Source organism: Ruditapes philippinarum, unplaced genomic scaffold, assembly GCF_026571515.1.
Source record: "Ruditapes philippinarum isolate M1 unplaced genomic scaffold, ASM2657151v2 ctg2394_1_1_1_1, whole genome shotgun sequence".
Taxonomy (NCBI): Eukaryota; Metazoa; Mollusca; class Bivalvia; order Venerida; family Veneridae; genus Ruditapes; species Ruditapes philippinarum.
The window spans coordinates 39,897-57,465 of record NW_026857442.1 but is presented as its reverse complement, the minus strand read 5'-3'; the positions used below and the strand labels follow the sequence as shown (position 1 = coordinate 57,465).

Here is a 17,569-nt window from a genome sequence, read left to right as displayed (position 1 = left end):
ATGGGTAGTGAGGAACTGGATTCAGATCTGTTTACGAATTGGGTTCGAGGCTCAAAAGGACTAGAATACTTACAGGAAGGTCTTCAAGAATTTGTTGGAGAAAAGGTACTGCAATGTCGTGACAATACCCTTCAAAAGATAATATTGACATTACCATCTGGATCACCACAGCAGTGCAACCAGTGTACGTCACATAATCTGTCTCCTGATCATTTCAACACTACAAAGGCATGTAGCAGACGCACATGTACCCAAAAGAGTCCGACCAACTGTTTTGGAAGCAGACCTGTAGGGCGTAGGAAATGCCCTGGTAGCATTTGTAGTAAATTCTACGACTCAATTATACACGAGCATGTATTTGAAGACCCCTTATGGAAAAACACTGACCCAAGTACGTGGTGTTCGGATCCTGGTGGGTGGAGCTATGCAAAATGTTTCCAAACAACTAAAGGTCCAGGAACATCAGCTAAAGATACAGATGCTGCTGGTCTCCTAAGCATTATTATAAACAACAAGCAAATGCAAAACTTTGTGAGCAGTATTAATCCTTATAACAATACTAGGTCGTTTCATATTGTAAGTACAGAAAACAGCCAATAATTATATTATCAAACATTTATTTAATTACTGAAGAAACCAATTGTTTAAAATTATCATATATCCATTTTATTTCAAAATTAAACGTAATCATTAAAATCAGTTTGTTATATATCCTGAAAATTAATGTAAACATCCAAATATGAATTCGAACTGCAGACTTTCTTCAGTTCTTCAGTATAACATTAGAAGTATCAAATTATTAAAGTGCTTATTAAAACAAACTATTCCTTTTCCACAAGCAAAAACAATAATGTTCTTTATGTTGATACATGTTTTACAAAAACAACACGAAATAATAATAGGAATTATGTGATTCCATTTCTACATTAATTTATTATAAAACTTCTTTCAGGCGAGAGATATCCGTAATGAAATCTTACATAGCTCAAAGCTTGAAATAGACGAAACAACTGTGTGTTCTTATTTGGACGCATTCATTGTAGTTCTTCAACATGTTCAAGATCCAAATGGTCTGATTAACGATAAGGCATCAAAGGAAGCGGTTCTTAAACTAACACAGGTATATAATATTAGTATACATGTACAATACAAATCTGATACATTAATGTGATAAGTGAGTATATGCTTTGATTTGAAATTTTCGTTGAACTTTTGAAGGGTTGACATCCGGTTGTATTTGCGTTATTTTTGGTATATTACATTTAAATGATGACTGAAATACAAAAGATACGAGAAATATAATATTTATACCAAGCATATTAAATCAATTTGCACTTTTTATCATATTCGGTACTTGGTTGTGCATGCAAATTTGTCTCAAAACGGATGATTTAACATTGTACTACAAATGTTTTGATCAAGGGACAAGACAAAAGAAAACGACTACGAGGACAGAACAATTATGGGTCAATATAAATATTTTTGAAATAAAAAATAACAACATATTTCAAGCTGATAATTAAAGTTAGGAATCTGACATAAGAAAACAAAGTGCATAGCTTATTATTTGGATAAAAACTAGATTATGCTTGCTTTTGGACACCATGGGGTTACGGTAAAGATCACTGTTACTTAAACAGAACAATATTGTTTCAGAATTGATAAATAGCTAGAGTTAGGGACTAAGTATATAATGAGTAGTTTGTATATTAAATTGATATAATGGAATATAGAAGTTGAATTAGAATTGAATGCGAAGAATAATATAAATGACGTATATTGTGGGATATTTGACCGACAAATTGATATTCCGAATAATTGTGATAAAGTGATTTTTCCTCTTGATTGATAGAATAAAGTTATCGAACAAATCACTAAGTTCTCTGTTGTTTGGAAATTGTATTGCTCACACAGAAGGTATTTAGTTGTGCAACGTGTTTTAGCTACGGATAAATATGGTGATAAGTCAATTTGCAAATGATTTAATACTTAAAGAATATGATCAAATAAATGTGTACTAATAAAAAATGCATCATGTTACATTAGAATTTACTGTTGTAACAATGACATACCTAATTTTCAGATAAGTGTGTATTTTGTTTCCTTACTCACGGTCAAATAATATTACATAATCATTTCCACTGTGACTATTTGATGGCTGTTTATATTGATTACATATCTAAGGTTGTTGTTTGGAACAAAACGTGTGTTTTCCTATTTTCCAGAATTATTAACTGAATTGATTGACAAATTAGATTCCTATAAATATGTTAAATAAAAAATATTAAACATCTGATATGAACCCCTCTTTGAAGTGCTTTTGACACAATGAAATTACCACTGTTGAGGTGTACTTACTCTACAGTTAGTAACTTAATTTGACAAATCATTGTTCTTGTTGAAAAAGTAACGTTTCCGTTTTCATTTTTAATGACCAAAATAATACGTGGAACGTCCGAGTGGGGTCGCAAGATTCGCAAGGGCTAAAGTGCTCTTAGATAGCATCAGTAAAATTTAAGTCACGTTAAACTCAATAAAAAAAAGCAAGAGATATCTTTTGAAAAGATACTCGGCTGAAGGAAAACTGGTACGCATGCAAAATTATGTTATTTCTAAGTTTTTATTACAATGTTAGCAGTGCTTGCATAACAATGACATAATGATTGTTTCTTGTACATAAAACAAATAGCGGTTTTGTAAACATTGCAATTAATTGAAATGTTTTACGTTTCAATTCATATATTTTGTAATCATTGACTAATTACTCTCCAAAAAGTTAAAGTTTTTGTACATTTTATTTTAGATATATCATTTACATTTTGTTTTATAGTGGCAAAAACCATCCCTTATAAATGAAAAAAAGTGCTTCAAAGTCTTTGAGTTTGATTTTTCTCTTGATAAGTGCATAAAATCGCTTAAATGTGCCGAAAATATGCTTGAAAATGATTCAATGACAAGAGCCGGTAAATTTGTTTGTTTGTTTGATTGGGTTTTACGTTTCACTGACACAGTAGAGGTCATATGGCGACGTTCCAGCTGTTCGGAGGTGTCCTTCCGTGCATTATTTCAGGCACGAACGGGCACTTGAGTAGAACCACCGAAGTTCCGTAAAATAGCTGGTTAGCTTCCTCACATGAAAGAATCCAAAGTCCCTTTCGGGATTCGAAACCACAGCGCCGAGAGGCAAGTGGTTTGGAGTCAATGACCTTAACCACTCGGCCTAGGTCAAAAACCATGTGAATAATATTCTTGATAATAAGGATCAGATTTCACAGACCATAACCGTATATATGAAACTGTGTTTTGATTTCCAAATGAAACACAGCTTATTGTATGTTTATGACTAGTATATATATTTTCCTTAAAGAAGCATGCCTTCATGTTCATACTAATTTCATCAGTATTTTGAAAAATGTACTTAAATGAAGTAAACAAAAAAGTAATTCACATTGCAAACGGCATTTACAAGCAACGCAACCGTCAAACATTTGGAATTAAGTGAAGTACATGTATTCGATATCATAATTGGATGTCACTTTCCAAAACAAAATTTATCCAGAACCTGTAACTCTAAGGTGGGTTTTACTAAATTATTGCCCTTTGAGAACTTGAAGGTTTTACTTTATTCTTAATGCATGTTTTCGTGACCATAAATAGAGGTCACTAGCCAATGACCATTACACTGACATTAATTTTGACTGATCATAAGCCGTCTGTGAGCTCGGAAAATTCTTGGTCAAAGGAACACTACTGAGGACAGGACTAAAAGCCGAAAAATATAAAATTCGAATTTCTTACATAAATCAGCTCGGACACTTAAAACAGAAATGTAAGCAAAAGTTAATAAAGAATATACTCAGAAAATCATATTTGTTTACTTTTCTAAGCCTGATTTGAATGAACAGTTTTGTATTGCTTTTAAATTGTTGGTCATATTCCACAATAAGAATAATTGTTCTGGGAAAACAGAGTGCGCATGATCTGAAATGGTCCATAAAAGTTATTGAACTAGACCTGCATGTAATGGAACCTTAATCTCGTAAAATCTTTTCCAGTCTTGTCATGCCAAATTACCTCGGTAGAGTCATTTAAGCTTTAGTATGTAACATCAATTTTCAGAAGTGAAGACATTTATTCGTTATATACAGGTTTGGAGATCATTAATGGAGGTTACTCTATAAACCCAATGAATGTAACACAATTTAGACTGAGTAATGGTCTTTTGTGATGTAAGAAAATTCGTGTTGAAGCTTTGCAAGCAAATCAATCTTTAGAATGACAATAATGTACTGGTTGTATTCATTTGAAACTTTAACATATAACATAAGTTCTCGTAAGAAACATATAAATATAGACATTTCTCGGTACAATATGACTGAGGTTTGATTCTCTTTTGAAAACTCTTAAACAACAAGAGATATCAGCATTAAACTTTGTAGGTAGATCGATCTCATTGGGAAGGTGTGCAGTGCATTAGAACCTTAACAATGTATTGCCCAATTTTGGATTTTTTTGGCTTTTGTTCATTTTTATACTTTGATATTGTCAGGGACATAACTCTGAAACTATAAGAGATATCAACATGAAACTATGCAGGTAGATAGATCTTATTAAGTAAAAGTGCAGTGCAAAAGAACCATAACTTTGCCTTGCCTTATTTTGGAGTTATTATACTTTGTTCAATTTTACACTTTGAACTTTGTCCGGGACATAACTGAAACTGTTAGAGATATCAACATTAAACTTTATGGGTAGATATATTTTATTGGTTAGAAGTGCAGTGCCAAAGTACCATAACTATGACATGCCTAATTTTGGAGTTATTGCCCCTTATTCATTTTTACATTTTTAATTTTGTCCGTGACATAGTTCTGAAACCATAAGATATATAAACAATAAATTTTGTAGTAAGATAGATCTCATTAGGCAGATATGCCGTGCAAAAGAAACATAACTCTGCCTAGCCTTTTTTGAATTATTGCCTTTTGTTCATTTTAACCCTTTGAACGTTGTCCGGGCTATAACTCTGATACTGTAAAATATCAACATGACATTTGATATGTAGATACATCTCACTGGTTAGAATTGCAGTGCCAAAGTACCATTACTCTGACTTGCCTAATTTTGGAATTATTGCCCTTCGTTCATTTCTAGCTCACCTGTCACAAAAAGACATGGTGAGCTTAGGTGATCACTTTTCGTCCGTAGTCCGTCCGTCCGTAAACTTTAAATCTCCTCATAAACCGCTAAACCAACTTCACGGGAATGGTCCTTTGGTAGTCAACTTTAAAAATTGTTCAAAGAAATAAATCCATCCAGAACTCTGGTTGCCATGGCAACCGAAAGAAAAAACTTAAAATATATTCTTTAAAAAAAAACAAAAAGGTAGAGCTTAGATATTTGGCATGAAACAGATGTAGTGAGTGTCTATCAAGTTTGTTCAATTAAAAGCCCTGGGGTCAAAATTTGCCCCGCCCCAGGGGGGTCATTGCTTTTCCTTATATGTATATAGTAAAACCTTAAAAAACTTCTTTTAAAAAACCTAAAGAGCAAGAGCTTAAATATTTGGCTTGAACCATTGTCTGTTTAGTGTCTACCAAGTTTGTCAAATAAATGCCCTGGGGTCAAAATTGGCTCCGCCCGGGGCGTCATTTATTTTCTTTATATGTATATAGTAAAAGCTTAAAACAATCTTGCTAGAGCTAGAGTAAAAATATTTTGAATTTAAACATATTCTAGTGCGTGTTTACCATTCCTTTTCAAATAAAAGCCATTGGGTCAAAATTGATTTTCCTTATATGTATATAGTAAAACTTCTATTAAAAACCCGAAACAGTTCAGGCTTAAATATTTGGCATGAAACATTGTCTTATGTATGTCGATCAAGTTTGTTCAAATAAAAGCCCTGGGGCGAAAATTAGCCCCGCGCCGGGGGGGGGGGTCGGGGGTCATTGAATTTCCTTATATATACATATTAAAAATCTTCTTTTAAAAACCCAAAGAATTAGAGCTTAGATATTGAGGATGAAACATCTTCTAGTGAGTGTCTACCAAGTTTATTCAAATACAAGGCCTGTGATCAAAATTGACCCCGCCCCGGGGTACTGATTTTCCTTATATATCTATAGTAAAAACTTAAAACCTTCTTTTAAATAATCTATAGAGTTAGAGCTTAGATATTAAGCATGAAACATCTTTTAGTGAGTGTCTACAAAATTTGCTAAAATAAAATTGGCACCGCCCCGGGGGTCTGATTTCCCTTATATGTCTAAAGTAAAAACATAAAAAAATCTTCTATTAAAAACTCGAAGTCGAGGGTCATCATGGTCCTCTTGTTTCTCTTTGAACTTTGTCCGTGACATAGTTCTGAAACAATATTATATAAACAAAAAACTTTGAGGTTACATAAATCTCATTGGGCAAAAGAAGCATAACTCTTCCTAGCCTTTGCAGATGTGCCATGCAAAAGAAACATATCTCTGCCTAGCCTTTTTGGAGTTATTGCCCTTTGTTCATTTTTTACCCTTTGAACTTTGCTCGGGACATAACTCTGACACTACAACAGGTATGCTCAAAACCTATTTCGGGAGCATCACTCAGTTCAACCGGTTCTTGTACTATCAAGCACTGAGAAAATTGAAGCGCTCTGTCCGCGAACGGGTCTTGTTTGATTTCAAGTGTCAATTATTTAACAAATTGTATAATTTATACATCAGTTGTATTAATCAAATAAATACCGCCAGTTTAATGATATTTCAACTGGACGATTGAATACCAAAACGGCATTTGTATACATTGATCGAAAATAATTGTTAGGAAAAATAAATTTTTAAATCTTTAAATTATGATATAAGAAATCCATAGCAATCATATTTGACGTTCCTTTGACAAATTCAAAAAGGCTTCTAAATGCAAAACATTACTTCAATTAGTTGTAAATTGCTTGTTTGTTCCCAAACCATGTCCATACAATAAAACACCGTAAACGTTTGTTTATAGATAATTAACCCTTTCGCTGCTAGAGGGTTATTTTTTATTGATCACCTATTTTTGTATGTTATTAGTATTATAATAATTATATATGTTTCCAAATCTGCTAGCATATAATAATTATTGTCGATGGTATAATTATCTATACATTGTATATTTATTATTATTATTATTAATATTATTATTATTATTATTATTATGATAATTATAATTAATTATTATAAGTATTATTATTATCATTATTATTATTATAGAAACGGCAAAAGCCATCCATATGGCAAATACACCGAAAATAATAGGGACGGCATATGGCAGTGAAAGGTTTAAATCATTCAAAATAGCTAAACATAAAAAATATCAGAATCAGTAAAATAGTTGGCCTACAAAAATCGTATAGAATTATTATTAATTATAATAGCAAATAAAAAAATGTCAGTACACTAAGAAAAAGTTAATTTTATGGAGCTCGAATGGTTATTTTTGAAGTGTCAAGTGAAGATGCTCGTCGATAATATGTTGAATTGAAAATCGTTGTTCTAAGTATGAAAAAAGAAATATTTTAGGAAGCTTTTTTCGAAAAATACAGTTTTTAAAAATGGACTTAAACATAAATTATCGATTTCATGTAACTCTTTAAGTAAAAGAAGAGGACATTTTCGAAATTAGTATTTTATGTATTTACCTCGCTCGCTCAAGCGATTGTTTAAGCGGACCATGGTGTATATACTGTGATAGTTCTGTTAAACTGTTAAACTAGGCACATTAAACTCAATGTTTCAATATTACACTTGTGTATGCCTTTTGCATTACAGTTAAGAAACAACACAATTCACATAAGTCAAGGAGACACAGTAACACTTCTTGAGAACAGAAATAAGGCGTTAACCGAACTTGACGAAAGAACAGCAGAATCATTGCGTAAACTTGATGAGAAAGCATTAGCTGTACGCAATACATTAAGACTAGATGTTGATAAATTTAAGAATTCCGTTTTAGTTGATGTCGGAAACGCTGGGACATCGGTAAAGCAAACTCTAATGGCACAGATTACCATAGCCGGAAAACAGGGAATACAAGACATTGCAGGGAAGACTACTGATGGTATATGTAAAATTAACACCGCCGGGAAACAGGCCATACAAGACATTGGTGGGAATACTACTGATGGTATATCTAAAATAAACACAGCCGGGGATCAGGCATTACAAGACATTGCTGGGAATACTAATGATTGTATATCTAAAATAAACAAAGCCGGGAATCAGGCAAAAAGCGATATTGTTGGACAGAAAATTGAAGCTATCTCTAATATTCGTTTTGCAAAAGACAACGCTTTATCTGAAATTACCAAGGCTGGCAAAGAAGCAAAATCCGATGTTTTAAGGGGGGCTAGCGCTGCTTCGTCTGATAAGAGCGAACATGTTGTAACAAAGACATCACGTTTCCAAAGAGGTCTTATGAACTTTGGAAATCTGTTCAACTGTGCAAGTCCAAAGTCACACTTAAAGGTTTGTTTTCAACATTTCATATTATTTTTTTCTAACTTACAAAGTGCTTATCAAGTACATTGTCTATGGGTAGCCAAAGCTTTCATTTACTCTTTTATTTTTGTCTTTGGTAATTTGTTTGCTTTGGTTGATTGTACGTCGTACACTTGAGTACAGGTCATATGGTGACTGTCCAGCTGGAATGGTAAAGGAAGAACTCAGATGTCCTTCCGTTTATTATTTCATGTTAGTAAAACCATCAACGTTCTGACAGCTATCAAATAATCCACGATCCGTAGGTGAATTCGACCTTATCTATGGCGGGCAATTATTTTAAAGTCAACGATCATGAGAACAGAATATTGTAATAGTGAATAAAATGCAATACAAAACCTCCTACTTTATTTGTGACTTCTGTTTAAATTTCTACGATTAATCCATCTATATCGATACTTCATTTAATATATTCATGTGAGGATTTCTATAGGGGCTTAGTTCTGTGACGGTATCTTTAATATTATTTAAATTCTTTGAATTTTTAAGTCTAAATGCATCGATCATGACATTGTTATATATCAATATATAGGCAATACCTTAACTGTGATGGGCCATTATTTTAAAGTCAACAATCATGAAAAATGACTATTGTAATTATATATAAAATAAAATACAAGATTAAGACTTCTGTTTGAATTTCTGAGATTGATTCATCTATATCGATACTTTATTAAATATATTCATGTGAGTATCATTTCTGTAACGGTATCTTTAATATTATTCAAAATTCTCTGAAAGTTTAAGATTAAATGCATCGATCATGATATTGTTATATCAATATATGGGCTACAACTTGCTTAAAATATAACATGGGTGTTATAAACAAACAAGACCCCAACTCCGTTACCTAGATCATTTTTCTCATTTGTACTAGGCAATGCTACATTCAAAATATCAAGGATTTTGGCTAAGCAGTTTCTAAAATGAATACTACAATTTGTTTACGTTTATAAGTATAAAGACACTAAGTATACAAACGAACTGATTAGTTTTGACTTAAACCGAGTCTACAATTCGCATGCAATTCTGTTGTGATCATATTGTTTCCAGATTCTATATTACTGTTGGCATTCCATTTTCCACAAAGAAATTTTTAAAACTTTTCTTTTCTATTTATAAGTCTATGTGTACTTAATGGCAAAAAAGACTTGGATTTTTTTATCACATTTTCATGACTTATAACAATTCTGTAGAGGTTCACTAGCCATTTTTGCATGTAAAATATTAAAGCTACAAGCATTGCAGTTTTACAAAAAGACCAACATATAAATTAAGTGATCCTAGGGGCGAGGCAAAGATTGACCGAATTGGCATACGTTATATACCTCTGTAGAGGACCTCAATACAATGCAAGACCATACACCGCCTGTTTAACAACCAATTTTCTTGCTCGCGACCACATTAACGTCTTGCCCTGGTCGCTGTCCGGATATGGATGTCATTTTACACGTCTTGGATGAGTGAGGACACTTTACCAGATAGATAACGTTAACGACCTCGTTCCGGTACTGCATGTGGAATGCCGGACCCTGTCTAACGTCTTAAGCAGGCGTTACGTTCACTCCATGAGGCTGAAAATTCGAACATGTATTGCTAATTACTGGGGCGGCCACACACGTTACTTAATCGTTCTGATAAACAATATTAAATTTTATTCCACGATTCAGAATCTCTTATGTCTAGTTTACTATCGCCTTTCATTCCTGATTTTTTTTTGGATCCCTAGGTCGGAATTTGTTATAATGTGTATAAATTGTTTCTTTTTGTTAGATCAGTGTGAGTGAATCGAAACAAAATCTCAAAGGAATACATTGTAATCAGATATATCCGGATATATCAATATGAAATCGAAATATGCCCATTTACAAACCATGTAATAGTTTTATTATTTTGCTGAGTTCAAAGCTTTTGGCCCATTGTGATTTCATTGTAGAACAATAGTTTTGAAATTCCATTTATTATTCAGACTAGTTTAAGATTTTGCGACCTTCTTATGTATCAAACTGGAAACAGATACATTTTATGTAAGAGGGTCATCTAAAGATATTTTGTATGTTTATGTCAAAATCAATATCATGGTTGAGTATGAAAAACGGCTGGCGACAAAAGACATACACTGTCATTACAAGAATTGCCCTTTGAGTACGATGTACTCTGATGAGCTAAAATGTTATCCAAACATCCAAATAATCTTTGTGTTGTGTTCATCTTCTTCGAATTTGGAGTAACAAATCCTTTTTAAAATATAGAATGGAATACTCCTATAACTTAAATGTATATTTTATTTGCTTTACATCAGTCAAATTTGAGATATGAACTTGAAACATCATAGATCTTATTCAGGAGCAGTGCCGTTTCCAAGAATGTTATCTGTACCTTTCTTATTTACTTTTTTCTTTTTGTCTGCAATGCTTACTTTGTCTCTTTTTATGCTATATTTTGTCCAGAGCGCACCTTGAAACATGTTGAATCTTTAAAGCTATATAAACATGTTTAAGAAAGAGCGCAATGCACATATATGATAACTGTACCCATCATAATTTTGAGTAATTACCTTTCATTATTTTTATTCTTTATTTCTGTCTGGACTATAACTCGATAATTATTAGACAAATCTGTTTGAAATGTTTATAGATATATCTATATACATCTCAATTTGACGGTGTGCTATGCACAAGAGTGATAACTCTCCGAACTATTGTTTACTTATTTCCCTAAACCATGCCAGAGAATTTTTTTAAGATATGTATTTCAATGTGTGCTAAATCCCATTGATGAAATGTGCATAACTCAAGTTATATAATGTTTTATATTTTTCATTTATTTCCCTTTCTTATGATAAATACTTGCTGGGAGCATATCTGGGAATATAATGTTGAACATTCAAATGAAACTCACTTTTTCATATTTGTTTTATATTCTTAGTTATTGCTTTTGCTATTTTCTGGCTTAATTTATGGACAAAACTCTAGTAGTTTTGTTTTCTCGGGTATGTAGTAGTTGAACTGTTCCTCCGTACGTCTGCCTGAAACAGGTTAACATAATCCTATAAGTTGAACATTCAAGCAGTACCAATGGTTTCATTCTTTTCACACTTTCCAATACAAAGATACAAAGTGTTTGATCGTGCCAAGTTATATAACTATTGCTAGCATTGTTTCGAAGTTATTTCATTTTTTTAATGGATATGGTACACCCAAACCGGCAACTTAGGGATTCTGTTTTTATCTATTTTATGATCACATCCGTGTTATTTGTGCCGTGTGGCGGCTGTAAAAAGTCTCCCCGTACATTTAATCAATGATGTTATATTTCCGATCCTTGAAGATCGTTCAGCACGACATTATTGTTGTACTTGTGGTATTTTTAGTTTCAATTTTTCGGCATTTTCTAGTTGGGTGGTTCCAATATTCCTACTTGAATAATGTTGAATCACCCTTAGGATATGTTGCCTGCTTTTTAAATTTGTCTTTTGACGTTTTATCTGTGATACGCAGGCTTCATAACCTCTGATCCCCTTTCAAAATTCCATTTTATTTAGTTCCGCCCATTGTTTTCTCGTTTAGGGCACACGCTTTTTATTACTTGGGGACCATACGCCGCTTTTCATGGAATGGCACGGAAGTGTCACATTGAAGGTTCCATGATAACCGCCGTATGAACACATCTGCGGATGTTTCTAAATTCAAAATTTTACCATTTCATGTTTAAATGTTGAATTCTGCTTAAGCCGGTGCTAGGGGGCGTGGACGGTAACTTGCACTTTCCAGTACCGTCCATGAACAGGCTCAATCAAACCGAGCCTGCAACATTTTCAATTTTGCCGTGTTGGGCTTTCTTTAGGGATTCTGTTTTTATCTATTTTAGATTTATGTTAAATTCTGTCTGTATTAATGACTTCGTAGTTTGCACGTTTAAATATCAATCACAGTTCATGGTATGGGCAAATAATAAAACTGTGCTATCCATTTTTTCTAAGTTATTCCCCTTTTTCAAAATATAGGACCTGGTATGGTCAACCTATTCCAGCAAAATGTTTTTATCTTTAAGTTCTCCTAGTAAAGTTATTAATTTATGATTTCTCTCATATTTAGTATTGATCCTTTAGCTTTAGGGCAACTTGGAATCACTTGTATCAATGTCAATGTTACTGTTGTAAACAATAAATTCTAAACAAATGTTCCCTAAGTTAAAGTTGAATTTGGGGACTGGGGACCTGGGTCGAGGTCAAGTCCTTGCATGTATGCATACTTGATTCACTTTTTGTTGTAAGTTTAACATTTTTCAACTTCATCAAATAGCAATTGCATTTATTAACAAAATATCACGACTTTCTAAATGTCCGTCAATAACTGGGCGAATAGGGAATTTTTTTATTTTCATATTTTGTTACTGACAAGAAATTGAGCCGGATAAATCGTCATAATAATCATATAATAAACATAATCAAGTGGTTTTATCGCCCTGTTTTAGGACAGTCCTATCCGAATCGCTATCAATAATTTATTTTCAATGAAAAGATATTAATAATTGCTTTACATTTTAAGATAAATAACGCTCAATAGTTCATCAACCACCATCACAAATATCATAATTTTATCTTTCATTCTTTTCACAGGAATCGCCAAGCCGATCAAAGCAAGCTTCAAGTAAGTGAATTCTTCGTTTATCGTTTTAAATTTTAGAAGGGTGAAAATAGATGACCTTGTCCATCCGGTCATGCAAGCGTCCGTTTACATATTGTGTCATAACCTCTCAATCTAAAGGTATTTGACCTAGAGTCAAGAATCTTTTAAATTACAGAAAGGTTTATAAGCATGTGTAGTTGTGTACGTGGGGTTTCGCATGTTGATTTGCTAAGTATTTGTAGAGCTTTTGTCCTTGACTGAGAAAATGTAGCAATTTACAGCTTTTATGGTGCTTTCGTAGCAACATATGAAAGAAAAATAACCAAGCTTGGCACAAATGATTTTTTGGTGGTCATTGGTGGTCATAATGCAATCAGATGAGCAATGTAAAGTCAGCTGGACCCTATTGTTTTCTATTTTGATAGTTATTGAGGTCAATTCGTTGCACATTTGAGTTTCATAAAGTTTAAATAATGCTTTAGAGCATGCACATAGTAGAGCTGAGTAAGAGAATATATGTCAACAAAGAAGCAATACATTAGCAAAGCAAACTGTCAAGATGCAACGAAGCAAAAGATGGTTGAGGTAATTGGACTGTGAGTAACGTTTTGGAAATTGTATCACCACTACAACAAAAATAAAATGCTTTTGAGAAACTGAAATAAAAAGCATTTCTGGCACAAAATGGGCCTTTTAATGAACTTGATCTAAAGTCTTACATTGAAGTTTGTTTAGGGATATCAGCCGGAAATTAAAGTTTTGTTTTTCTTTTTGTTTTGATTTTATGGTGTAAACGATATCAGTAGCAGATCAGGTGACAACATTAACATGTGAAAACAATCAGCAGATCATAACCACAAAAGGATCAGACGTTCTGAGCAATATACCAATAGTACAAAGGAGTAGCATATCTCCATGTACATACGCAGAAGCAGATGCAAGGCTTTTTATTCATGTTGCTCATGCTGCAAGGCTAAACAATACAAAAATCATTGTACGAACTGTTAATACAGATGTATTTGTCATAGCTACAACAGCCTAGCAACATTTGAATGTACAAGAGTTATGGATAGCATTTGGTACTGGAAAGCAATTTAGATATATACCTGTACATAAACTCTGTTACGCTCTTGGTTAGGATATGGCAAGTGGTTTATTGTCATTCCATGCATTTACTGGATGTGACAAACTTCACCGTTCTGTGGCAAAGATAAAATGGGGGGGGGGCTTAAAGGCATTTAGTGAAGCTGTCGAAGCATTTAAGGTTTAGTCAAACTCCATCTATTGCCACTGTTATGACAAAGTTGGAGTAATTTGTAATACTTATGTACGACCAAGAGTCAACGAAGCGCATTAAGACCTCTGTACACGAAAAGGGAGATCTATTGATGTAATAACATCGACACATGTTGCCCTTTTACAGCACACTAGACGACCTGCATACCAAGCTGAGTACTGCTGGAGACAGATGCTTTCGTCCTCCCAAGAACTTCCTTCTCCAAGTAACTGTGGTTGGGTGGAATGTCAGGATAATACATGTGAGCCGTTCTTGACAACACCACAACATACGAGTCTTGCCAGAAATCACTGAAGTGTAGCTGTAGTCCCTAGATCGGTTGTCGTTGGAGGTGAAAATGCTCTTTGTCTGTGTGGTGGAAATTGTAACCGATGATAAACTTACAGGCGAGGTTCAGGGTCCGTGTTATTAATTGTGTAGGTAATGATACTGGTATATCTATGACTGAAAGTGATACACAATCAAAATGTAAGAAATGAATACATCAATTACACCTTAAAGCAAAAAAAAAAACACAACAATTTTGTGCATTTGACGGCCATTTTGAAAGCCATTTTGAAATAAATGGAACACTTAAATTAAAATATTATTAGAGATAAACACTGATATATATGTATGCAACATGAAATTAATAAATTTATTAACCATTTCTGAATTTATTAAACGTATATTTCCAGTAATTGTTTCATCTTATGGAAGCCATCTTGTTGGCCATCTTGAAAATGGCGGGCATTTTGAAAATTGAAGATGGGTCTATAGCTAAAATTCAACAGAATTGTTTAATGAACAAACGTGCCAATGTTTTTTGCTTTTATCAAAGAGTTAACAATTATTTCACCATAATTATGATTTCTCTATAATCAAGGGAATAGACAAACACAATGCACAAATCCTGAAGACACTTGTTTATGCGCGAGAAATTTGAAAGGCTATTCACTGTGCAGTACAATGAGCAAGAATCCAATAAGAACACTCATTCCAAGTGATTGAAATTTTATTCAATGTTCTAGTCAGTGTTCTCATTCCAAGTTTTCAGAACTTTAAACTACTTAAAAAACAAACAACAAGTTGATTATAACGCTAGTCAACGTTCTTGTCAGTTTTCTCTTTCCAAGTGTGTCCGAAACATTCAAATCCTTCAGACACAATAGAGAAAATAAGAATCCCTAAAGAAGGCCCAATACAGCAAAATTGAAAATGTTGCAGACTCGGTTTAATTGAGCCTGTTCATGGACGTTACTGTCAAGTGCAAACTACCGCCCACGCCCCATAGCACCGGCTTAAGCAAAATTCAACATTTAAACACGAAAATGGTAAAATTTTGAATGTTGAAACATCCGCAGATGTGTCCATACGGCGGTTATCATGGAACCTTCAATGTGACACAGTAGTGCCATTCCACGAAAAGCGGCGTATGGTCCAAGTAAAAGAATGTGTGCCCTTAACGAAAAAACAATGGATGGAACTAAATAAAATGGTATTTTGAAAGGGATCAGAGGTTATGAAGCCGACATTATAAGTGTTCCAAATTCGTTGGGAAAAATGACATCGAAGTTGTCTATGTAAGCCAACAGCAAGTTTTATTAACCAAATAAAAGTTCGTCTGTGTATTTAGTTTCTGGAATGAGTATTCATTTAGATCAAATCCGATGCGTAGCTTAGAAATCAAAGATGGCGTCAAAGATGGCCGCAAAATACCTAAATATCCCAAAATATTAATGTTGGCTGATATTGCTTTCCTCATATGTATTTTCGAAGTGAAATTTTGCCCGGAAGATCATTTAAAGCTTTTCATATTATACAGATAAGCTTTACTGGAGAAAACAAATTGAATTTCTTTAAAAATAAATAAGCAAAATAATGCTAAACATAAGGGTTCTTGCTAAGATACACTGTTATACGTAAAAAGAGAAAAATATGTATTACATATTCTTTTATTTAGCTAATGCAACTCATGAGAGTAATGCTCTAATGTATTCATATAGTATCTGAAAAAATATTGTTTGTAATTTTGTAGTCAGACATATAAAATATGTCGCTACTATAGAATATCTTGTAATGTAAGGTTGTTACTCGTACTAATTGATTCTTTCAATTAGTTGCATTTAGTAAAATATAACTTCTTAGATGCATTCATGTAACATATTAAAAATTTACAAGGAATATGGTAATTTGTTTCTGGTTATTCGGGATCTTTCAAATAAAATGGTCTGGAGTTGGACCAAATTTACGAAAAAAGGTTTTACGAAAAAGATGTCTCGGCTGAGTCACGTGATGATTTATTTTGATCAACTTAACCTGGCTTCATAACATTATTAAATGTTACAAAAATTTCAATTTTACAGATTTCGATGAAATAAAGAATTTGTGTTCCCGGTGTCAAAATAGAAGTCTACTGCTCAATTTTGAAAATAGGGTCGAGTTTCATAAGATTTTATTTTAATCTATGCCTTGCTCAATGACAAAAAAAAGAAATATTTTACATAGAAAATTGTTATTTATCGCATCCTGTAAGGATTGTATGATATTTCTCGATGTAATGTACAAATACTTGATGTTTTTATACTCAATTAAATTAGAAGGTCAATGGCCTAGGGTTTTAATCAGATGGTCTTCTGTTTTCATTTTTGCACATGTTGTAGCTGCACCTATTCGAAAACTGTGACCATTGTATTTAGAATCGTCCAAACCAATAATCTTTAGAACTGATTTTATTTTATTTTCATGAATTTTGTTCTTGACAAAGAAAGAGAGAAAGAGAGTCAGCGATATTGTTTCTCTGCAATATGCCGTGACATTAAAGTACAGTAATTAACAGCAGCTATCCATGTCAAGTTTCTCATTAATTTCATAATATCCAAGCATTTTGGGCGCCCTTTATGTACAATATTTACCGTCCCTTCATTGTCACAAAGAAACAATAGATTTTTTACATTTCCAAGAAAGGCCCCATGCCAGAGCAGCAGCTACAATAGGATAATGTTCTCGAAAAAAACATGGAATTTATAGTCCATGTGCTACAAAAGCATCTGTTCTTAAAAATGCTGGGAAAACTAGCGTCATGTTTTCTGTAGAGGTCACTTTGTATTTCTAGAGCATTGAGACACCAT

At 33.2% G+C, this 17,569-nt stretch overlaps 1 protein-coding gene across 1 annotated transcript in view; it reads left to right on the top strand.

The window, feature by feature from the left end:
* The window catches only part of LOC132749778 (uncharacterized), a 41,904-nt gene continuing 24,335 nt past the window's right edge, over positions 1 to 17,569 (top strand). The window contains exons 1-4 of the mRNA XM_060739674.1: positions 1 to 576; positions 953 to 1,120; positions 7,803 to 8,498; positions 13,153 to 13,183. Of these exons, the coding sequence (XP_060595657.1) occupies positions 1 to 576; positions 953 to 1,120; positions 7,803 to 8,498; positions 13,153 to 13,183 (1,471 nt within the window). The remainder of the gene's footprint in view (positions 577 to 952; positions 1,121 to 7,802; positions 8,499 to 13,152; positions 13,184 to 17,569) is intronic.